The sequence below is a fragment of the Martes martes genome, assembly GCF_963455335.1.
Source record: "Martes martes genome assembly, chromosome: 17".
NCBI classification, from domain to species: Eukaryota; Metazoa; Chordata; class Mammalia; order Carnivora; family Mustelidae; genus Martes; species Martes martes.
In genome coordinates, this window is record NC_137905.1 from 45,008,488 (window position 1) to 45,032,638 (window position 24,151).

Here is a 24,151-nt window from a genome sequence, read left to right on the forward strand (position 1 = left end):
GATCTCTAGAGACTGGCTCCTCTCCACCCCCAGGGGTACACACAGCAACCCCCCGGGCAGGAAGAATTTGGCACCTCCCATGTGCCAGGCACTGTGTTAAGGGCTGGGGATTGGGGTACTGGTGCCTGCCCTCCTTTCTCAACGCCTTTGTGGTGCATGATCCTTTCAGAGCGCACACACACACAGGAGCATTTGCAAGCAGAGACAGAATCCGAGCGTACCCATCACCCAGCAGGAGCAAATATCACTTCGCCAAACTTGTTTTCAGCGTCACCCAACACGCCACCTGCCTTTAGAGTATTTTAAAGGCAACCGCAGGCATCACCTGTAAATGTGTTTGTATGTTTAGCTGATACAGATCTATGTTTTCTTTTTTTTTTTAAGATTTTATTTATTTATTAGACAGAGATCACAGGTAGGCAGAGAGAGAGAGAGAGGAGGAAGCAGGCTCCCTGTGGAGCAGAGAGCCTGATGCAAGGCTCCATCCCAGGACCCTGGGATCACCACTGATCCCACTGAGCCACCCAGGTGCCCCAGATTTATGTTTTCTATGTAACCACGCTGTGTTACACTTCTGACCTGTCCGAAGAAGAGCCTGTCTTCCCCTTTTCTCTGCTTCTCTGACTTTTCCCTGTCCTTCCTGTCTCTGGCTCCATTCCCTCTGCCAGCCTCTGAAGTGTGTGCATTTCCCAGTGTCCTTTCCTCTGGAGGAGTTTATCTACCCTGCTCCCCGGCCTCTGGTCTCGCCTCTCCATGCACGACTCCTGAATCTCCAGTCCCACCTCACTTGTCACTCTCCTGTGGGGTTGTTTGCTCACCTGTCACTGTCCCCTGTTAGACTCTTCATGGAGGAACCTAGCCTTAACCTCTCCCCAAACACCAGGCCCCAGCACCATGCCCGGTCACAGGAGAAGCTGGGGAGATGTTTGAGTGAGTGACCGAGGGAACAGGTGACCCTTTCGCCAAGTTGTAGACTCGGTTTCTGCATTGGCAGCCGGTTGCGTAGCACTTGCAGCACATTTGGCATATCCCAGACCACGATGAGTCCTTGCTGCCTGGCCTGGACGTTGCCCTGCCCGTGGTCATCCGGTTCAGAAGTGTGGGAGTCCTCTTTTGACTTCTAACCCTGGAGCAGCAGCCCAGTTGTACCGATTTCTTTCTCTCATGTATCTCTCCGAACCCTCCCCTTCCTCCTTCCCTTCACTGCTCCTGCTGTCCTAGCTCAGGGCCACACAGGGGGTGCTTTCAGGCACAGATTCTCATCAGCCTGGGTGCGGCTGCAGTGCTGCCATGTGCTGTGTGACTTCGGGGAAGTGGTGTAACCACTCTGTGAGGATAGTGCGTGCATCCTGGGGCTGGGTGAGATCTCAGCAAAATTCATGCTCGTGTGCCCTTTGGACCATGTCTGGCACCCGGGAAGTGCTCTGACGTCAGCCCCCCTCATTGTCCCTGGGGTTTGGCTTCACCCCAGTCCCCTGCCTCATCTCGTTAGCCCCCTGAGCGTTATCTTTCTGAGACTCAACATGTAACCAGGTCACAGAGAAACCTGCCTCTCACGGCCCAAAGAACAACTCAGGGTTCTTCAGCCTCCCTCTACTTTTGGACCCCATCTCCTGCTGCTTCTTGGGGGTTCCCAGACATCTGCACGTTGGTGTTTTTTGCTCTTGATGTTCCCACTACGTGGAGTGACCTTCTTCCCAGGTCATCACCTATCAGAATCATGCTCCTCTTTCACAGCCTAGATCAGGTGTCACCTGACCTCTGCTGTCCTCGAATCACACTGCCTGCCCTGCGGTGTCCCTCTCCAGCCAGACCATGCCCTCCTTCTGGCTAGCACTGGCAGCTTCTGCAGCTCTCCCTAGACCCTTGCTTGTGATTCTCTTTGTCTTGAATCTCAGCTCCCGCCCCACACCCGTAGGAGGTGGGAAAGCTAGCTGAAGGCCACTTTCACCTTAGTAGATGCTTAGTGACATGAACTGAGCGTTTTCCCTTCTCTCTGCCTGTAGTTCTTCCTCTTCTGTTTTCTTGTCCGAGAGGACAGGATGCTGTGGGAATTGGAACTCATGGCAACGGTTCACTCCCACCAAGGAGAACGGCCACCTACTTTCCCTGCTGGATTCAGGCTGCCTGTCTCTTGTTCTCCCCGTCAAGTTCTATCTGTGGGCGCCAGGCCAGACACCCGGGAACTTTGGGATACAGGCCTTCTTATCTTCCCTTTGTTTGTGGCTCCACCTTACAGAAGGGAGCAGGCCTCCACCGTCTCAGACTGGAATGGCAGCACATGTCCTGTCTGCCTTCCTCCAGCCGCCCGCCACCCACAGAGCCAGAGGATCAAAGGCTTTAGCAGGGCAGGGGAGGGAAGGGGATTCACGTCAGTGGCACCGGAAACTCCCCTTTCCCCTTCCAGAGCTCGGCGGACAGAGCCCAGTCTTCCCCTCCATCTGGGGAGGCGTGGGGGCTGCCGTGTCAGGGCCACAGCCCTTTGGGACAGATTCCACGTGGAGGATTGAGATCTAACTCGGCGGTAGTTTTCAGCGGCACAACTGTTTCAAGTTGAGTCCCATGCGTATCTGCCATTTTATAAAACAGACGAAAAGAGCTCTGCTGAGGGTAAATTTGTGTAGGAGGCACCTGACCTCAGCCCTGGCACCTCTCAAGGCAGAGGGCTTTTGGGAGTGCTGTTTGACAAGCACTTCTTGGTGTGACTTCCCGTTGTCCACCCTTGTTGGCCTGGGAGTGTCCCTTTGTGGGGTCCACTCGGGCCTGTGTGTCTCTGAAGAAGGTGGCCCACAGTGGCTCCTTATCTGTTCGGGCTTATTTGCCGCCTCTACAGAGAGGTCTTCCTAGACTGGCTGAACTTGATCTCCGCCTCAGCTGCCCCCTCCACCGGTTACTCCTGCCACTTTGCCCTGTTGTGTTGTGTCATTGTCTCCTGTCTTCTCTTCTACTTCTTATCTCCTCTGCTACAACCGAAGGTTCATGAGACCAGGGATGTTTGTCTGTTTAATCCCAGGGCTCAGAATAGTAGGTGGTGTGTAGTAGACACCCGGTACATTTGAAAATTAGAATGGATGATTGAAGTTTGGCAGGAGCTCAGAGCAGTGTCTTCTTCTGGCGGGGCAGGGGTCTGCCTGGGAGGGGGGTGTCTGATGCCAGCATTTGGGGGCCCAGGCTGGGATGACTCTGGAACCTGGGGAGGCCTGGTCACCTCCTTTGGTTCTCACACAATGTTAAGGCACTGAGACCTCACCACTTTTTTCCCCACGGACCTGAAAGGCTGTGGCTCCCTGTGCAGCTCCTGTCTCTCCTTTTTGGACTCCTCTGGGAGAAAGCAGGTGGTTGGGGCTCTCTGAACCCATAGAGGACTGGCTGTTCTGCTCCAGCCTGAAATTGATTTCCTCCAGGCTCTGCCTTGATCCAGGCCCTGCCGTGGACCAGGCCCTGTGAACGGAGGGAGGGGCCTAAGCCCAGCCTTCCCTGCCACGTGGGAGGAGGAGAGGGATAGAGCCACTTGGCCTGGGGGCCACCAGCCTCCCCCCATGTCTTGAAGAGCCCCACAATGGCAGTTGGGCTGCACCTTTGTTTTCTGAGTGTGATAGCATGTCATAAATTGTTATTTCTATACCTTCAGAACATTATCAGGCCTCTCCTTTGCAATCTGGGGACAGATTTGATGCAGAGGGTCAGTTAACACGTTGTGTTGAAATCTGTCATTGTGCCCATATAAGGCAAACTCCTCGGGTTACTTTTTACCTTGGCAGAATCACAGGAATGTCAAGGTAACCAGGCCACCTCAGCATAGCTCTGATTCTCTTTGGGTCACCTGACTGGCCCTCCTTCTCCCATGACTCACCCTGCAGCCTGTCGTGAGGCCTGTGGTGCTTGTGGCCCATGGGATTGGCCAAGAGCCTCCGGGGCCACACTTGGTTCTGTGTCTTCCTTAGAGTGGCTCTAATGAGAGAAACTAAGTGAGGTAACTCACCGGGGGCCCAGCAGAGCGGGAACCAGAGCCAGAAGGGCATCATGGCCAGACTTGGGGTTGGTCGGGAGACGTGTGGGCCCAGCTCTGACACCCCCCAGTGGTGTGACCACTGGCAGATTGCTTCAGCTTTGGGAGTCTCACCTGTAACGTGTAGGGCGCTCAGAACAAATTCTGGCAAGCTATAAGCGTTCAGTAAATGTGAGTCATTTGTACAGTTAGATTAGGGGAAGCCTCCTGCCCCGCCCAGTCATAAAAACAGCTCTTGCTATCTTCTCTGGAAGCTCAGCTCAGAGCTGGGACGCAGGTCCTCTCTGGAAGACTGACCCCACAGCTTCCCGATGGCACTCCATTACCTCCTGTCTTCCCGACACACACGCGCATACAAAGCCACTCCCCTGTCGTGACAGGGCCAGGAGTCCGATGTGCCCCTGAGAGAGGTGGGGGCCTCCCCCTCCTCCTCTGACATCACACTGCTCCTGGAGACAGTCGCCCCTTGTGACTGTTCTGTGGTTTGGCCAGGCCCCAGTACCAGCCCCAGGAAGGCCTGTAGGTGGGGCGAGCCCGAGTGAGAGTCTAACCCTGTCACTCTGCCAGGGCAAACGGTTTCACCATTTTTAATGGAGCAATTATGAGTCAGAGGTTTCAGTCTCTGGACTGGTTCCTCCCAATCCTGTAATTACACTTTGGCTATAGAACCTTATTTTGGGTTTTCTTTAAAAAAAAAAAAAAAATCCTTTCAAGATGCTATTGATACTGTCCATCTTGTATGTTCAGGGGGTCTGAGATGGAGTGAATATGGTAAAAGAAAAAAGAGACCCCCACGTGGAGAACAATTTCTTCACCCACAGAAGTTGTGCTCCCCACCCCCCACCATCATAGTGCCAGGAAGTAGACCCAGAGCCTGCTTACACGAGGCTCAGGGCAAGAATGGGTAACTTTGAACACCACCAGTTACCTCTTGGCAAACTCCAGACTCTAAGCCAGGAATTTCGGGTCTGAGGCACCTCCCGTATTGACGATGGATTCATTCAGTCCCTCATCCAGTTTTCACTGAGCCCTTGCTCGGTCCCAGCTGCCGAGAGGAGTTGCCCGGAGCCTCAGCAGAGGGTGGACAGGCTGATGGGGACCCAGCACCTCTGTGGGTGCCCTGCCAGTTCTGGGCCACTCAGAGATGAGAGGAGTTGATCACGCAGATAAATGCCCTATATTCTCTTGGCCTCCTGACTCACCCTGCTTCTCGAAGGGATCGTCTTATTCCCAGGCTCTGTGAGTGGGAAGCCAGTGGGACAGAGCACAGATGAAACAAGTGTGTGTCTGTGCGTGCTGCCCGGGGCTCCAGCCCCCCTTCCAGGCCAACCCAGTTCTGCCCTAGCCATGCCAACCACCCCCGGACACCCCTCCCTTTCATTGGAGTAGGAGGCGGCTTTGGGTCTAATCGGTGACCATTCAATCAGAATGCCCCAAAACAAGAAAAAGGGAAAGGATCACCAAGGAGGAGTTTCAGTTGTCAAAAGCAAAACCTACACCAGTTAGAAATCACTCGTAGGCCCAGCATAAATGCCCTCCTGCCACCACAGCCCAGTTTGTGATCATGTCAGTTCCAGCAGGAAGCAGGCTGTCTGCTAGTCGGTGAACAGAAGGCAAAATGGTGGTGTTTGCCCTGCCTCCAGATACCCCTGCCTTTTCCCTTCTCCGTTCTGCTGGGGTGTTTCTGGGATGGGCTTTGCTGGCTGAGAGCAGCAGTAGCCTGGAGTCTTCTCAGTTCCCCCTCTGACTCTGTCTCCCCAAATACCAACTGCCTGTTATCTAGGAAGCAAGTCCATGGGCAGATTTGTTCATGCTGAAATGTAAAATTGACAGGCTGATTTTCTTAGGCACCTGTTAGGATTCCAAGCCACATAGTCTCAGGGCCAGAATTGCCTCACTTGGCTATCTGTTTGAAAGATCAAAGTTTAAACCAGACAATCTTTAATCTCCCTTCCTACCCCGAAACCTGAGCTGAGCTGTAAGCCATTGAAAGTAAATGGGGTTTTTGTAGCTCAGACTCCCTGCTCTCCAGGTGAAGGGCCTCTGTGCCTGATCGTTTCACAGCAAAATGCCAGATTGGGCCAGAGGAGGCGGAGGGCATGTCCCCAGTCTCTGCTGCTGCCCTAATTTAAAAACAGCCTTTTGGGAGTGGAAGTTTTTTCTTTTAAAGGTAGCCATTCCAAGTAGGCCTCACCCATCTCCTTTTCCTGCTGAAAAGCTTTCTTTTGAGAGCTGAGTGCTGCCTTCTACCTCTACCCTGTGGGCCCCACCTGCCTTTAGTTCAGACCCTTATCTCCCTGTGCATTCTGTGTGAGGAGGGCAGCCTCTTCCCCTTGGGGAGGACCCATTTCTTTTGTGTAATCTCAGTAGCTTTGGGTTGGTTGGTTGGTTGGTTTTCTGTGTGTGGGGGATAGCTCCGGAAAAGGTCCATTTAAGAACAAAGACAAGCTCAGACTGGGGGACCTCCCTACCCTGGGCTGCCTACCCCACTTCTCTGGGGGGTTTCTTTTAGCCCCAGGGTCAGGTTCAGTCTGACAGATGCAGGGGGTACCGTAGTTCTCCCTGGGCCTCAGTTTCCTCACTTGTAGAGTCAAGGAGTTAGTGTGGTGGTTCTCAACCTGGCAACATGTTACACTTACTTGGTAAGCTTCCTTAGTTTCACTATTTAGGACCCATCTACGGGGACTGATTCGTCTGACCTGGGGTGAAGTTCAGGCATTTTTATGAAACTCCCAGGTCCCATATATTTATTGTCACTTGATTTCCAGCAAGGGCAAAAGACCTACTCAATGGGGAAAGAGATGACGTTCCAATAAATGGTGCTTAGAAGATTGGATATGCACATACAAATAATGGAATTGCACCCCTCCCTCACACCATATACGAAATAACTCCCAACTGGATCAAAGACCTAAATGTAAGAACTAAGACTGTAAAACTTGTAAGAAAACATTGGCGTAAGGCTTCGTGACTTTGGATTAGGCAGTGGTTTATTAGGACACCAAAAACACACTCAACCAAAGAAAAATAGTTATCTTAGACTTATTGAAAATCAAAAACTTTTTTTTTGCTTCAAAGAATAGTTCAGAAAGTGAAAGTAAAAAGACAGCACTGAGAATGGGAGAGAATATTTGCAAATCATGTATCTGATAAGGGTCTAGTGTCCAGACTATATAAAGAATTCCTACAGCACAACAGTGAAAAGACAACCATTTAAAAAATGGGCGAAGGACTAGAAACATTTTCCGAAGAGGTTACTACAAATAGTCAATAAGTGCATGAAAAGATGCCCAGTATCATCAGTGATGAGGGAAATGCAGGTCAAAACCACAGTGAGACACGGCGCCTCTCAACCACCAGGATGACTGTAATCAGAAAAGTCCGATAGTGAGCGTTGGCCAGGACGTGGAGAAGTCGGAGCCCTCCTGTGTGGCTGATGGGAACGTAAGGTGGCGAAGCCTCTTCGGAAGATGGTCTGGTAGTTCCTCCTATGATTGAACAGAGAGTTGCCATATGCCCCAGTGCTTACACCTCTAGGTGTACACGCAGGGGAACTGGAAACACACATCCATGCAAAAACTTGCACGTGAATGTCCGTAGCAGCCTCATTCACCATAGCACAGGTGGGAATGCTCCAGACATCCATCGGCTTGCAAACGAATGAATAAACAAAACATGCTACATGCATGTGCTGGAAGAATACTCAGGAAGTAACGTAGCGCACCTGCCACCATTGCAGGTGAACCTTGAGCACACCCTGAGTGAAAGAAGCCAGACTGAAGCCACATACCGTGTGATTCCATTGATAGGAAATGTCCCTGGAAAGGCAAATGCACGGAGACAGTAGACTAGTGGTTGCCAGGAGCTGGGGGGGGCGGGGGGGGCTTATCAGGATGAAAGTGTTCTGGGGTTAGATAGCGGTGATAACTGTACAGCCTCATGAATAAACTAAAACTCACCAATTTTTATGCTTTAAAAGGGTGTGTTCTATGGTATGTGAATTATAACAACAAAAAAGAATGGGTTCTCCAACCTGCACCTGATTCAAAAAACACATGCCAGCCCGCCATCCAGCATATCTGCCTCCGTGTTGTATTAGGGCCTCTACCGCTGGGTAGCAAGTTGGGTAGCAAGTTGCCTCAAAGCTTAGTGGCGTAAAACAGTATTTATTGTCTTAAAAATTGAAAGGAAAAACCAGAAGAGCTCAAGGGTAATTCTAATGTACAGGCAGGGTCCAGGACCTCTGGGCTTAAAGGGTCTCTGGCAGCATGAAGAACCGGGTCTGGTCCTTATGTTCCTTTACTCATTTGGTGGTGAGGCAAAGGCAAGGGGAATTCGGGGGGAGATCGCATTGTGTCAGCCCCCGGAGTATGGCCAGCAGCGTGCGGATCCTGGGTGGGGGGGTGGTGTCTGGCTTCCCCAGCTGCGGTGCTGCTGCTGCAGGAGGCACCTTTGGGAACAGGAAGGCTGCAGTAATGAATAGAACAGCCCAGATCGCTCACTCTCCGCAGACTGTGTGGGCATTGCCCTGTTGGGACGCTCACACCATGCCTGTTACCCTCATTTTACAAAGGAGGAAGCGGAAGCTGGGAGAGGTGACACTTGTTTTCTCAGGCCACACACACACACAGTAAGTGGCGAGGTGAGCATTTGAAGCCAGGCGTGAGATTCAAGAGCCCTTGCTCCCCACTCTGTCACTTTGTCCTCTCCGTCCACTGCCCCCCACCCCACCATCCAGGCCCCACCCTCGCACACGGGAGCCCAGGAGCCCTGATGGCCTGAGCGCACCGGGTGAGTTCCCGAGGGCTCCTTTCCCCTTCCATCAGAGCAGCAAGCCAAGAACAGTGTCTTCCCTGGCTGGCTTTAGGAGTGTCTACAGCTCTGGGGTTTATTTCTGTGAACTGTTGAAAGTAAGCAGTTTTATCCCTAACTCGGGACTCTCACCAGTATAAAATGAGATCAGAAACCATGAAGTCATCAGTGACTGGTCATGAGAAGCCCCCAGGCCATTCTGCTTCTTCTGGGGTTTACTGAGCGCCAGCCATGCAAGGCCGTGGAGTCCTGCAGCGGACCCGACTCGGCTCTCATGGAGACGACAGTATACTCGGGAGGGGGACTGGTTATGGATGGGCGACATCATTTCTGAGAGTAACAAATACAACATAACAGAGCAAAGTGACTGCGAGGTACAGATGCCAAGGTCAGGGAAGACCTGGGGTGATGTCATCTGAGGGAAGTCCTGAATGATGAGAGATAGCCAGCCCTGTGAGGAATGACAGGAAAGTTAGAGACCAGTGCTCACAAGATGGGGACGATACTGCAAAGTCAGTCTCTTGCAGCAACGAACGTGCTTCCCGGGGGGACTGGCCAAGGCGGGAATGGTGGCTCCTGGGGTGGGGGCATGGGGGAGAGCTGGTCTCTGTGTGGACACGCAGGACCTTTGGAATGCTCACAGCTCTGTTCTCCAGTATTTATACCTCTCCTCCGGCTGGAAAGTCAGAGCTTTTTCATGTAGGCTGAGAAAACTCCGAATAAGGCAACGTCAGGCCAGGACATAAGCATTCCATATTTCCCTGTAATTGCTTTCAAATTAGGTTATGTCGTCATGGGGCAGGACACGCAGCAGGCCCACTCTGCCCTTGGCTAGCTGTGCAGTTGGGTTCTGGGTGGGCAGCTCATTGTGTCCCCCATGCTGCAAACCGCCCGCCTCAATTTCCCGTGCTGGTGGGGCTGCATCCGTGACCTGGCAGCCGGTTCGTTCTCTGTTCTCAGCCCGCTCCCTAGTTTCTCTCCCCTTCGGCTCTGCTAAAGGCAGTGGGTGTTCAGAACACTACTCACACGTACAATTCCAGAGGCTCACAGACTCCCTGGATGGTCCCTGAGGCTGTTGCTGGGGTGATCGCCTTCTTGCCTGGGCCACTGGCCACCAGATTCCAGTAGGCTGAGCCGGCGGGGCCTGAAAGGGCCTTTATAGTTGGTGATGGAACCCGGGGGTCAGGGGAGCAGTTTCTGCTTTCAGGACCTGAAAAGATGCCCCACTGGGGCCAGGGCTCGTCTGGAGCGTGGCAGTAGCCAGGCCGATGGGCGATAAGAATGGTGGATGCCTGTCCTTGGGATAAATAGCTGTCACTCCCTTGTGTCCAAGCCCCAGACACCCTTCCCGAGGACCTGTGGAAGCAGGAACCATGGGCAGCATCAGAGGCCACAGCAGGCAAGGTGGGAGTTCAGGAGGTGGGACGGCGCCCTCTCCCTCAAGGCAGCCGGTGCCCCAGCGGAGCAGCAGACCCAACACGGTATTGCAGAGACGAGGTTTGAAAACTCCCAGCACCACGGGGAGCCCTGTCTTGCCTCCGTGTACCCTGGGGGAGTTTGGTGTGACCCACTCGGGTCAGGCCTGGGCCTGGGGAAAAGATGCATCCGGTCCTTGGGGGTCAGGCTCTTGGCCTGCGACGTCCTGCTCACGGGGTGGGCAGGGTCCACAGCGGAAGGCAGCGGGTGCAGCATGAGGCGGCAGAGTTGGCCCTAAAATTCTTTGAGGCGTGGAGTCAGTGGAATCCACATGTGAGCTGCTGTGAGTAGGAACACGCAGCCTTCCACGCTGGTCTGGGAGTCCTCCTAACCAGGGCCCATAATCAAAGCCAGCATGCTTGCCCCGGCCAGGGGACTTGGCTCAACCTGTTTCTAGGCCCAGACTGACTTTGCAAGAGGCTTCCCTTTATTCTGGGTTTAGTGGAATTCCAGCTTCCAACTGACATTTCTCTCCACACCACCCCCTTCAGTGCCACGGCCTTGTTTTGTAACAGGAAGTCATTGAGAAAAAGAGGGAAGGAAAGTTTTTCCAGCTGGGGCGGCAGCATCCTACCAGGACCCTTTCTTGCACTCACCATCACTGTGCCCACTGGAACACCACTTGGTTGCCCTGTGTTTTCACGTTCGGTTCTTATTCACTGACTACCCCAGAGTAGAGAGGGTTTACCTCTTTGGGTTGGGGGAGGGAGTCATCAATGAATGGCTCATTAAAGGCCCCCCCCCGCCACATTCCTGGCTGCTTAGGTCATCTCCCGAACAATATCCATCATTCATTCACCCAGCCGCCCCACATCCTGGCCACTGGGAGGGGTCCTTGTGACACAGGAAGGACTTTATGGCCTGCATGCTAGCCCTCCTCTCTCCCCCTGCCCCCACACACGGAGTGACAAAGCAGAAACAGCCCAGGGGCCCCTCTGAAGCCCGCCTGCCTTCCCCGGTGCACCACAGCCCTGGGAGTGGTGACTGGACCCCGGAGGAACCAACAGGCCCGGCTTTCTCTCTCCTTCCACCCCTTCCTCTCCCCAACTTGCACCCTGTGCTATTTTAACAACCCGAGAAGAATCTCGAACAGGCTGCCAGTGTGCAGAGGCAAGTTCTAAGCCTCTTCTCTGTGGTTTTTTTCACGTGTGCTCTCAAAGACAGACAAATCCACATCCTTCCTTCCTCCCTAGATAGGTCAAGGGCTGGGCACAGGCTCCCTTCTCAGAATGACAAGTACAGGCCCGGAGCAACAGGGCCAGCCCCAGCGTTGTTTCCCCTGCCTTGTGCTGGGTCCAGGCGGCCCTTTAGGAAGCAGGTGAGCTTGTGGAGACACAGCTCTGCCTGCCTCACTCTGTGAGTTCCCCTCCCGCTCAGGGGCGGGGCTGGGGCGGGGCGCCTTCTTGACCCCATTCTGCTGGCCCTGCTTTGCCAGGCCGGTACCAAGCATCCCACTCAGACTTTGTGGGTGAGGGTCTGCCCTGAGTTTGTGTGGACAAGCTGTGTGACCTCGGGCAGGTCACTGCGCCTCTGCCTGCCTCAGTTTCGTTATCTGTAAACTGGAGATGATAATTTACATGATCATGAGGTTGGAGGTTTTAAAGAGGTACTCCGTAGAAATAGTGAGAACTAGTAATTAGCAGTTCTTGCATAATTTCCGTTGAGGTGCCCACTCCCCCTCCGCCAGAATGTAAACTGTCTGCTTAGCTTCTCCCCTGCCCAGAGCCCAGTAGGGGTTCCAAGGCGGGATTTGTTGACCAGGAGAAGGCACTGAGTGGACGGGGTCATGGACGCTGTTCAGAGTTTGTGCTTACCCTGAAAATGGCCTTAATAGTAAAACCCAGCTGAGCTCGATGCCTTTTGCGTTTTCTTCCTCCCACAGAGTGCCTGCCGGTAGCTCTGGACACCCCCACCCCCCAACAAAATGGAAGCCTTGAGCTTGCCTTTGTCAGTCACGACAGTTGGTATCTCTATCCGCCTCCATGACTCCTCCGCCTTCCTCCTCTAAGTCTTGGAGGCTCTTTACTCTCTTCTTCCTGGTCCTCAAGCATCGACCCTCGCCCCCTTCAGCTCTGCCCTCACACAGCCGATGCCAGTGTGACCTTCCCCAGGCCCTGTGAGTAGCCCCTGCCGGCCTCCTGGCCCAGCATGCTCTGCCTTGCTCCCTTCTTTGCCGTCAAACATGCCGGAGGGCCTTTGCACATGCTGTTCCTGTTATCTGGAAAAGATTCCTTATTTTTGTCTTCACTCTTTCTCAATCATATCAGAGTCTAGAATCGCCTCCTTAGGGACACTTCCCTGTGTCTGTTCCTACCACTAGATCAGGAACTAGGATGTTGAACACTCTTTAGCTCCCTTTCTGGGGGCAGCGGGGAGAGGGCACAGTCCTGACACCTCAGAGTAGCCTCTGAAGCTCAGAGCACCTGGCCCAGCTCAGTAACTTTCTAGGTACGTGACTATCGGTGGTCAGGTCATGACACCTCCCAGACCCTCAGTTTCCTCATCTGTAAAATGGGGCAATGGTGGCAGCTATCCCACAGGTAGTTGTGAAGATGAGAGAAGTTAGTATGTGACACGGTGCCCAGCACATCGTGAGCTCGTTGGAAGTGTCCCCTCCCGTTGTAACTCTCACCGCTTCCCCTGCAGGTGTTGCTTCTGTAGTTGAGTCGCTGCTTGATTCACGAGCCCCTCTCCCTGTTCGGACCAGGTGCCCCGTGAGTTTGGAGGCTATGTCCTCGGTTGCTCACGCCTGGGTACTCGGCCCAGGACCTGGCCCGGGGTCGACTCCCAGCAAATGCTTGTCGAGAGAACGGGCGTGTTCCAGCCCCATGGGCCTGGGGCATCGCAGGGCTTTGGGACCTGTCGGCGGTTGAGCTCTGAGGCTCCTGCTCTGAGAACTGTGCATTGCGGAGGGCGGTGTGGTGGGCGCCCAAGGCCTCTATCTATTGAAACCGCCCCCCCAACACTATCCACCCCACACATCTTAGTCTAAACTGGGTAGGGAGAGGAAGTGTATAAGTAGAGAGTTATTCTCATAACCAGCTAGGAAAAAAACCTGAATTTTTAATGTCCCATCTGAATTTCAGCTCCTACTCACCGGTCAGTGCGTGAAGAGGTGGCCGTCTGGGGTGGACTTGTTCCCTCCGGATGGCCTTCTGAGGTCCTGTTGTCTCTGTCCGTGAACCTCTCTGGTGTCAGTACGTGCCCCTCGTCTTCTAGGAGGAAACGGAGCCAAGCAGGGCATGGAGAGGGAGGGCGGGAGGCCTGTCGGCGGGGTTTCTGTTCTGTCTGCGGCACGTCGGGGAGGGAGTCCTTCTCGCCGCCTGGACGGGCAAGCGCAGATTCTCCCGGCACCTGCTCTGTTCTGCTTAGGACTGTGCCTGCTTGCAGCTAGGGAGACAGAAGCGCACGGTGCCTAGTTACCATTTATTTGAAGATAGATCTTTCTTTGACATATGTGTAGCACCGAGTGCTTACTTCATCTGTGCCAGGCCCGGTCCTAAGTGATTTACTTGAATTATTTTGTTTAATCTTCATTTAAGAGGCGAGGTCACTATACCTGTTTCACCATGGAAGAATCTGAGGCTCACCGCCTGCCCAGGGTTCGCCTGCTGGAAGCTTGCCTCACTGGCAGAGGCAAGATTTTGGCCCGGGTCTGTGCGAGCCCCAAGCCCCAGAGCTCTTGTGTGCTTCCCCAGAGGAGCTGGGCACAGGCTGCGGGGCACGTTTGGAGGGCGGTTCGTGCAGTGACCTCGTGAGGATGAATAGCATGAACCTGAGAGGCGAGATTTGCCCACAGCCTCCAGGGAGGAGGGCTTCCTGCACTTCCATTTCCACTCCAGACCCTGGGGCAGGGGGGAGGGCCTTTGCAGAGAGGGAAGCAGCCAGTTCACCTGGCATCTGCCTTATGCCGGGCACTGTATTGGGGGCTTTAAAGCATCTCCCCCACTTAATCCCACAGCAGCTGCATGAGGTAGGTTCTGATAAGTCCATCCGACAGAGAAGGAAACAGGTATAAGTATGTTAGGGAGCTGGCATTTGAACCCAGGCCTGTGCCCTTTGAGAGTGCATGGGCGTAACCCAGGCATCAACCCAGGTTGATGACGGCTGCCATTTAGATGTCTTCCTGGCCCTGCCTGCAGACCAGGGGTCTAGATGTTGGCCCTTGGCAGCATCACAGCCCTGGCGGGGGTGGAGGGTGTCAGCCTCTGGGAATCGCCCTCTTGGGTCCTTAGCCTCGGGACGTGATTGGTCGCTTTGCCACTCACCAGCATCTTTCGGAACATGCACAAGCAGAAGACGGGCATTCTCGGTCCCCTCCTGCCCCAGCCTAGCCCACTGCCACCCACCACCATGGCCGTGTGTGGCTTAGGCATTATAATGGCATACGGGATGTGAGACGTCCCTCCTGCTTCCCTCGGAGCTTGCACATGTGCAGGCAGCATCCAGTAGGACCCAGAATGACTGGAGAACATGGCTGAGAGCTGCCAGGGGCAGTGTGGCGGCCTGGGCAGGTGGGGACGGAGGAGGCACTCAGTGGTAGAGGTGGCTGGATTTCAGGAAAGGAGGAGATGTGGGGACGCCCCTCGATGACCAGGGACCTGCTGTTTATTGAGCACCTGCCATGTGCTCTCCGGGCATCACCACTGCAAACCCTCACACTGACCATTACTTGCGTGCCATCCTCATTGCCATGTTACGGATGGGGAGGCACGCGTTAGGGAAGTCGGATGGTGTGTCCACTTGGGCAGCGGAAGCAGCAGCCTAGCCCTCATTTGTCTGAATTGAGAGTTGCAGGGGGGGTGCTGGGAAATGGGGTGGGAAGGCACATTCCTGTGTTCTCAGTGAGCACCTGCTTGGTGGCAGGAGCTTGAGTGTGTAGGGAGGCAGAGGACAGCACTGGAGTGAGAGCCCAGAGAGAGAGGTGCCGTGATGAGGTCTGCACAGAGGAGGGCACATCTGAGTCAGAATCCTGTCGGGCCAAGCAAGTTGCTGTGGGTGTCCCCAAGGAGCTGCACTTCAGGCTGATTTGGGGGGATCTGCCTGCTCAGGAGAGATAGAAGCAAGGCCCGGGCACCCTTAGCTGAAGGGACAACTCCACACAGGGTGGGCTCGGGGGCCCTGGCCCACCCACAGTCACCCACCGTTCGGGTGTGGGTTTGGAAGAAAACTGCGTGCCCATCTTCACTGTGGTGCAGCGTGTTAATTAGGTGGCTTCTTTGTCTGGGAGGGGCCTTGTGTGGAGTCTGAATGAACAGGAGTGGTGACAGTTGTCAAAACACATGGTACTCTGCCAGAGGCTCCCTGGAAGCCCCTGGCCCCCCACATGGCCTCTGCCTGGGCCTGGGCCTGGAGTGTGCTCTGTGCACTCCTGGCCCTCTGCCCACCTCTACCCTGGCCTATGCAGATGGAGGGGGCAGGGCGGGGCACGGGGGCTCCGTGAGAAACAGAAGCATGGCATTGTTCCCAGACCCTGTTGTGGGAGGCTAAGTTGCCCCAGAAGGTGTCTGGACATGTCCATCCTTAAGTGCTGTGACGTGCTTTCTGGGGGCTGATGTCTGGTGACATGCCAAACTGGCGGCCGGCTAAGTGACGGGGGCCCTGTGGGAGATATTCTGTGTTGGGGATTTGGGGTTCTTATTTGTGGCCCTCTCTGTCTGAAAGCGTCCTGTCACCTTCAGCATCTGCCTGCCTCCCTCTTGACTTCAAGCCTCCTCAGGCCCCCTTAAGGTTTGGAAGGGTGGAAAGTGGAATGTTGCCTAGGGAATAGAGGGTGTCTGGCTTGCAGGGAAACAAATGAGGCTTGTACGGGGCTCAGAGAATCTGCCACTTACCCCCTGGCTGATAACACAACGGGTCTGTTAACTACCCCGAGCCTCAGTTTCCCCAGATTGACTTGCCCAGGTCACTTAAAGACATAGAAATAGTGCATACGAAGGCCGCACGGTGGCCACTGTCGTCCCATGTCAGGGCTGTGGCCTAGTCCTTTTGCTAGAAAGCCCCAATACCCTCACTGACCCTCTATGCCTCTCTGTCTTGGCTCCCCAGACATTCACAGCCTGGTGCAACTCCCACTTGCGGAAGGCCGGCACGCAGATCGAGAACATTGACGAGGACTTTCGAGACGGGCTCAAGCTCATGCTCCTTCTGGAGGTCATTTCAGGTGAGTTCCCTTTCCACCACAGGACAACCCAGACCTGGAACAGGTATGCTGTCGCAGGTCCTGGGGACACACTACCCCAGCTGTCCCATGCCTGCTAGAAGGATCATGAGGCCTGAGTGATGGCAGCATGTCCCGGTGCTGGCCTGGGATGGGGCAGGGAGGGGGCAGAGCACTGTGATGGCGGGCTCTGGAGAGCAGTGGGGTCACTAAAGCTTCCCTTTCTCCCCCCTCTCTCGGTGTGTGGCTCTCAGGAGAGCGGTTACCTAAGCCGGAGCGGGGCAAGATGCGAGTGCACAAAATCAACAATGTGAACAAAGCCCTGGACTTCATCGCCAGCAAAGGGGTCAAGCTGGTCTCCATAGGGGCAGAAGGTGAGCTTGGTGGAGGCAGGTTGGTTCCTGGCCCGTAGGCTCTGAGCCTGGAGCTCTCTGTTCTGAACAGACTTGTGTGGGTGACAGAGCACTTGGGGGTGTGAAAAGTCCCAGTAATATATCCAGCAGTGACCGCAGTGCCCGCCCTCTCAGTGGGATCACTGAGCCCAGGACTTCCCCCACACGCTCCACCTGCAGAACAATCCATCCGGGACTCAGGAATCTGGCGTCTTCAGGCATGTAGGGCAGGCCCCTTCTGGAGGGGAGGAGTGGCTTTGACTTGGACCCTGGATACCCTCACTTGCCCTCCTTGTGCTGGGCCCGAGAGACACCGACAGACATGTGACCTGGCATCTTTGTGCCTGGAGCACCTTTGTCCTTTGGCCCTGCCTGGTATCTGTGGATAGGAGGGAATGCAGAGAAGAGAAGGACATTTGAGGCCCAGTGTCGGGGCTCTGGGCTGGGGTGCGAGTCCAGAGGTCACTAACTACATGCTGTCCCTCCCGCAGCCAGCTCGTCTTGAACTCACAGGCCCTTTTGGAGACGGGGCGAGGCCTGATGGAGCCCAGAAGGTCCCCATCAGCTCCTGCTCACAGTTCCGCTCATTAGAGCAGGGTTTCCTACACCCTGACATCCATGTTGTCCCAGCTTTTAGAAAAACAAAGAAAACTAATTGCCTTTAATGACAGGGCTCTGAAAGTTTGGCCAAGACTCTAGGCCAGAGTGTGTGTGCTGAGTTCCAAGGCTCTGCCCCCGCCCGGGACCTCTCCGGGAGGGGTGCCAGGCGTCACATGCCATGGTTGAGGTGGTTGGTGTTTGTTTAAAAACAAAATCGAAACCCCCCAAATCAGTTGGGCCCCCTGATTTTCTGTCCTTACATGGATCTTACCCCCTGGCTCCATGCCAGCCTTCTGCTTCTCACAGCTGCATGTATTTTGTTCAAATGCTAGCCTGTAAATACAGAAGGGCTGAGAGGACCGACCCGGTGGCACTCATCAGTTTTCATTTGAAGAAAAACTCCATCTAAAAATGTGGTCTGTTCGTGCCCAGCTTGGTTCACTCCCAGTCCCTGTGACTGCTGGCCCCGGGGCAAAGCTGGAAGGCAGCCCGCAGGAGGCGCCCCAAGGGCTCAGAGTACCTGAGAGCCTGGCGCCTGCCCCGCCCCCATCGCCCTGCCCGCCACACAGTCCAGGCTGCAACGGAAACAGCTTCCTCGGGGCACAGCTATGGGTCCGAGAAGCAGCTGGAGCAAGTGTCACGAGAGAAGCTGTCTCCCCTTCCTCATGGGATCTCCCTAAGCCCTCCGGGACCAGCTTCCTCGTGCAGCCGGCGGGGTAAGGGAGCCACGGCCTCCTCTGCAGACTGTGGCCGGCCCCCTGCCCTGGCGTGCCCAGCACTTGGGAGGAACACAGTGTAGATTTCCTGACTGGATGGCTGCCCTTGCCCTGCGCTGGGAGGACTCAGCCTGGTTTCCGGGTCTGGGCTTCTTAGCCCTGGGAAAGGGCCCAACAGACACTGTCCTTCCCCTGCCTCCAGCCAGCCGGCCATGCACGTTTCCTTACCCTGACACTCTGAAGCCAAAAGCTCTGCCCTCTGCCTTCATCCCGAGGCTTGGCTGTGGGGAGCGTCTCCATGGTGACTCACGACCCACCACCTTGGCCGCCCCCCCCCCGCCCCCGCCTAGAATGTGTCCTTGGGGAAGGTTGGGCCCCCTCCTCTGCATGAACTCTCTGCCTCCTCTCCAGATCCAGCCCATCCTAGAGCTTTCTGTTCTCGAGGGTCAGTGGGTCAGGTCTCTCCCTGCACTTGCTGTGCTGAGATCCTGGGGGGCTGGTGGGGTGCAGAAGCATTCAGAGGACTGCCATGGCTCATCTGGCTAGCAGACTCAGGGATGAGTCTCTGACTCTGACCACTTCTCTGACCCAGCCCAGGACACATGGCGCCTGAGTGTTGCAGAGAGGACTGCTCTCTAAGCCCCCGAAGCTGACTCGTGTGGTGCAGGCCCTTACCTCTCACTCCCGGGAGTTGGAGACAGTCGTGGGTTTCGGTTAGTTAAGGAAGCACTTGCTTACCAGCTGTGCCTGTGTCACCGCTGTCCCCGTCCTGCAGCATCGTAGCTTCCACAGGGGCAGGGTCCAGGTCCCCGGATAAAGCAGTGCTCACAAAGGCAGGCCTCGAGCAAGTAAACCACAGACATGTGGTTACAAATGGTGGTCCGTGTGCGAGGGGAGAGGCCCCAGGTTGGCGCCTGCAAATCCGTGCCTCGGGAAGCCACCTCGGACAGGTGCCAGCAGAGGCTTATAGGATGGGAACGATGGCCGTCTGAGGGAAGGGTCAAGGGGCATACTTCATGGGCAGACAGAAGGTGTGAGGTCCTTCCAGCAAGGACGAACCTGGCTTGCCAGAAGGACCCAGCCAGAGTGTGCTGGGGTGGGCAGGTCCTGCAAGACTCGTGAGGAGGACTTGGGGGTGCAGGCTTCGTGTAGGTGTGGCGGAGCTGTAAGCAGGTGAGTGGCACAATCCAATGTAGCTCTTCAGGCGAGCGCCCTGGCTGCTGTGGGGGTTGGGTCGCACGGGGCACGGAGGCAACAGTGTGTCCAGCTCGGGGGACCACAGTGGCCCAGATGGGTGGAAGGACATAACAGATGGTCAGCAGACAGGAGTGCAGCGTGCACCCACCAGCAAGGACGTGGCCACAACGGCGGGAGGGAGGTGAAGGCAGATGGTTGGGAATGCCAGCCCCACGCCTGGGACAAGCCTCAGCAAGGAGCAGGCTGGAGCTGGCCAGACAGGAAGAGGCCCGCAGGTGCCAGGCAGCGGAAGAAGGCTTTGGGGACAGTGCGTCCTGGCATTCAGGCCACAACTTCCAGTGTGGGTGGTGGACAGGCCTGGGTGGCTCCCGTGGGACAATCAGAGCTCGTCTCTGCACAGAGCCAGGAGGAGTCCCCTCCACTTTTAACAACTTCTCACTCTCGGCCCCCTTCCCCACATGCAGAGATTGTGGACGGCAATGCAAAGATGACCCTGGGAATGATTTGGACCATCATCCTCAGGTTCGCCATCCAGGACATCTCTGTGGAAGGTGAGAGCCTGCACACTGGCAGAGTATAGCCTTTCCTCCCCTCCCTGCCTCCGCCCAGCTTGGGGAGAGTTAGATTACAATGTTGGGGTTCGGTCTTCCTGCTTGAGGTTCTGCCCTGTTTCCCAGCATCCCTCCCAGGGCCTGGCCCTGCACGAGAGTGGTTAGTGAGATGCTGGCCCAGCTGTAGGTGAGGGGGGCCCCAGCAGCTGCCCAGCTCTGCTCTCCACTCAGAACCCTTTGGCTCCTATGGTCTCCGTCTCAGTGGATCCTCACCCGATCCTCATCAAATGGACATGATTGACCCCGTTTTACAGTCAAGGAGTCTGAGTCACAAAGTAAACTAGTGATGGAGTCATGCGTGGCGCAGTTCTCTCGTGCATCAGAACCCTACATGTGTCTTCTTGACACCCCCATCCTCTGACCTTTGCCTCCCAAGACCCTGGGGCCGGGCCAGGCTGGCCAGGAAGGAGCTGCTTCACTTCCCCTCCCAACGCCTGTGTGTGCCGCAGCATGAGAAAAGGCATCCCAGCCAGCCCTTGGAGGGGATGTGTGCAGTAGGCCACAGCGGTGACCGGGACGGACATGTCCCCTGCCCCCAGAACCCCCAACCCCCAGTCTGTCCCTGGGGAACAGATGACCTGGGCTCCCCAACTCCCATTTCCCTGAAGCCGCCCCTGCATCTGGGAGACCCCAGTGCTCCTAACCCCCTGCTGAGTCTTTGCGTTCAGGAGAGGCCAAGACCAGCAGCCGGGGCTCATTGGGCAGTGTGTTGGTGGATAAAGGCACAGGCCTTGTCGTCAGAAACATGGCCCAGTGTTAGGCGGCCCTGTCGCTGCACTTCCTGGGAGGACCCTGTGCAGGTGACGACTCAGGGCTGGCTCTGCAGGCCAATGCCTGGGACCAGCAGAGGCCTGCGGAGTCTGGAATAGGAGCAGCTCTCATCCCCGGCTGTGCTGCTGTCCATCTGACCTCTGTGCTCACGCCCCATGTACCATTCCCTGGGGCTGGGTCCTAAAGGTCGGGTTTGGAGCTGGTGCTCAACGTCCTCGTGTGTTTCTCAGAGACCTCCGCCAAGGAAGGGCTGCTTCTGTGGTGTCAGCGAAAGACGGCCCCTTATAAGAACGTCAACGTGCAGAACTTCCACATCAGGTGAGTGCCCGGCCACAGCGTCCCAGCCCGTCTCCTTCCCTCGCTGTCCTCCTCTCCCCGGAGACAGAGATCTGTCCTCCCACGTGCACCCTTTACCTGGTTCTCCCCCACGGATCAGGGCCGCCCAAGCAAAGTCCCACGGTGGGCTGTCTCCCTCTGTAGCAGGCTATCCCGTTCAGGGCAGTCATGCTGTCCCAGAGGCGAGCACTTACTCTTAAAGTACTTGTCACCTGTCAGGGGCTGGTCTGTTGACCTGTATTCCCTCCTTTAATCCTCACAGTGACCCTGTGGAGCACAGGTGCTATCACTACCCCATTTTATAGACGTGGAAACAGAGAGCAGGAAGTAATGGGACTTGCCCAGGGTCACGCTGACAGTGAGAGCTAGGATTTCACCCCAGGCCACCCGCCTGCAGCTGCTCTGCCCTGCTCTCTCCATCCAGTGCCCGGCACACACACGCTGTCTAGTAAACGCGAATTAGTCCTTCCTGTGGGTGTCCGGGCTGTCAGCGCTCGCGTGATGGTGAGAGGGCCCTCCTTTCAACCTTTGCCTTTCCGTCCCCAGCTGGAAGGACGGTCTTGCCTTCAACGCACTGATCCACCGGCACAGACCAGAGCTGATCGAGTATGACAAGCTGAGAAAGGTTTGCCTCTTGCTGTTCCCCTCAGTGGCTGGAGATACACAGAGTCTGACCTTGAACCTGATCCTGGGTCACCTCCCCCAAGCCATTGTGGACACCATTGCTGGTGTCCACAGCTGGATTCTGCACTCAGATGGCCAGGCTGGGGGAGCCTTGTGCCCGCTGTCACCAGACCCCAGGCTCTGTGGCTGATTCTTGCTGCCCTCGCTTCCCTTGGGGTCTGTCCTCTTTTCCCTTTATGGGCATTGCAACTGCCCACAGTTATTTTAGGGCTTGGCCAACCGTGCCTTCTAGCTCCCCTCACTTAACCTTTTAGCCTCTGAAAGCATTTCCTCCGCGTCTAATGGAGAAGAGGGTTGAGGAGTTCTAGACCATCCCCACTGGCAGGTGTTTCCTGTGTAGGGTCCTTTCTAATTTGCCTCAGCAAAGCTTGGGATCCTGTAAGACCAAGGCCCTGGCCTCTGGGAGCTCCCAGCCAGCAGAGAAGGCAGGGTAGTGTGTCCAGAGCAAACGTGTCCACAAGGCCGTGCACATGTGCTGAGGCTGAATGAGGGTGGCAAGGGGGTCAGGCCCGACGAGTCGGGGATGGATAACGTACCTGCGCTGGCACAGAGTTGGGGAAGGACCCCCGGATTTGGGGGCAGTCTAGAGCCACGGGGGGCGGTATTCCCAACTTGGGGGGGGGGGTGCGGGCACGAGCCTGCACTTGGTCTGTTCCAAGTTCCCCTGGGTAATTGGATGGGGCTCTAGCTGGACATGGATTAAGGGAGGGTCTTTTAATTCTATGGACAGTGGGAAGACTGTGCAAAGGGATGCTTCAGGAAGGCTGGAGTTGGGAAGCTCTCAGTTTACCCCCTCCTCATTACCCCCCCCAGTGCATGGTCTGGACCCCACTTCCCAGGTTTTCAGGACAGAGGTCTTAATCTGGGGAGAGAGCTGGAAAGTGTAAGAAAAAACACACCTGTGTTTTCTCTGGAGAAAACGTTGACAGTTTGCCCCACAAAGATTTCCAGAGGCCTTTCTTTGGGTGGGAATGGACTCCATCTGGTGTCCCCAACTCCATCCCCCACCGCAGCATAGGGGGCTGAGAACTGCTTCAAGAACCCTTTCCAGTCCTGCCCCTTCCCAGAATGCCTCCCCTCCAGGCCAGCTTCGTTCCCGTGTGCTTCTGCTCCTGCCCCTGACCAAGTTCTTCCTCTTTCCCCAGGACGATCCCGTCACCAACCTGAACAATGCCTTTGAAGTGGCTGAGAAGTATCTAGACATCCCGAAGATGTTGGATGCGGAGGGTAAGCACATCCCTTCTGTTCTTTCCCCACCCTGTTCTGTGCACGTCTGTGGTAACTTGAGGGAGCTGGCCGTGCCAGCAAGACGGACTGAAGGAAGCTGGTCGAACCGAGGACCGTGGTCCTGCCCGGGAGCCAGAGCGGGAGCAGCTTGAGCAGACCAGACGGGCTCAGGGAGGGATGAGGAAGCTGGGAAAGGAAGAGCTTGAAGAGGACAGGTTCTGGAGGCCGCATCTTGAAACAGGGCATGAGTGTCCTGCCAGTACCCAGCCAGAGTCCTGCTCCTCTCACGGGATGGGCAGGCCAGGTGTCCGGGGAGGCCTGGCTCCTGCAGACAACCCAGGCGTCTGCCTTCCCTGCTTGCCCCAGGCTTGGAGTCCGGAGCCCATCAAAGTGGAGTGTTTGTTTTTTCCTTTTCCGGCTTTGCTCCATTTCCCAGCCGTGCACCGCCCCCAGCCAGGACCCATGGTTCTGGCCTCTGGTGGCCCCTGGGGCTGACTGTCGAGCAGCCCCTTGAGGCCATTCTCAGAGAGAGGAAGTGGCCTCATTCTAATCCAGTTCCCACAGCCTTGGCCTTTCTAGAGACCACAGGGGATGGAGGGGCTGAGGGTGTGGACAAGCCCGCTAGAGTCAGCAGGGGTCACTGAATCCATTCTGAGGGTCTTTCTCCTGGGATGCCTGTGGCCTTGGGAGACTTTGGATCCCAGTGAGCAACAACCCCTCTCCCCCGCCCCTACTTGGGCGGTTTAACCCTTGTTGTTCACTTACAGACATCGTGAACACGGCCCGGCCCGACGAGAAGGCCATAATGACCTATGTGTCCAGCTTCTACCATGCCTTTTCGGGAGCGCAGAAGGTACCGGGCAGGGCCAGGCAGGCCCACCTTGCCGCCACTGCCCAATGCCGCTGCTGCCTCTCGCCTCCCATGCTCACCTCGTTTCTCTTGCAGACGGCAGTGGCCTCTCTCCGACTGGAAGCCGCCCCCCACCCCGACTCCAGGCGGCACTGCCCATGTAGTCTTTGTTCATAGTGTCTGTTTCACTTCTGGTCTGGGCCAGACTCTGTTCCAGGCATGGGGCATACAGTAGGGACTGGGTCAGACAGGATCCCTGGTCTCATGCAGCTACATGCCAGTGGGGGAGACAGGTGACAGGCATGGCCTC

The 24,151-nt window shown here is 55.8% G+C and overlaps 1 protein-coding gene across 6 annotated transcripts in view; it reads left to right on the forward strand.

Moving 5' to 3' along the window:
- The window catches only part of ACTN4 (actinin alpha 4), a 68,669-nt gene that overhangs the window by 26,050 nt on the left and 18,468 nt on the right, over positions 1 to 24,151 (forward strand). For 3 of the 6 annotated variants that reach the window (XM_080827614.1, XM_080827615.1, XM_080827616.1), the window contains exons 2-8: positions 16,346 to 16,460; positions 16,712 to 16,831; positions 19,827 to 19,913; positions 20,975 to 21,062; positions 21,627 to 21,705; positions 22,910 to 22,991; positions 23,759 to 23,844. In XM_080827614.1, the coding sequence (XP_080683740.1) occupies positions 16,346 to 16,460; positions 16,712 to 16,831; positions 19,827 to 19,913; positions 20,975 to 21,062; positions 21,627 to 21,705; positions 22,910 to 22,991; positions 23,759 to 23,844 (657 nt within the window). The remainder of the gene's footprint in view (positions 1 to 16,345; positions 16,461 to 16,711; positions 16,832 to 19,826; positions 19,914 to 20,974; positions 21,063 to 21,626; positions 21,706 to 22,909; positions 22,992 to 23,758; positions 23,845 to 24,151) is intronic. The other 3 variants (XM_080827617.1, XM_080827619.1, XM_080827618.1) reach the window with 1 other exon arrangement.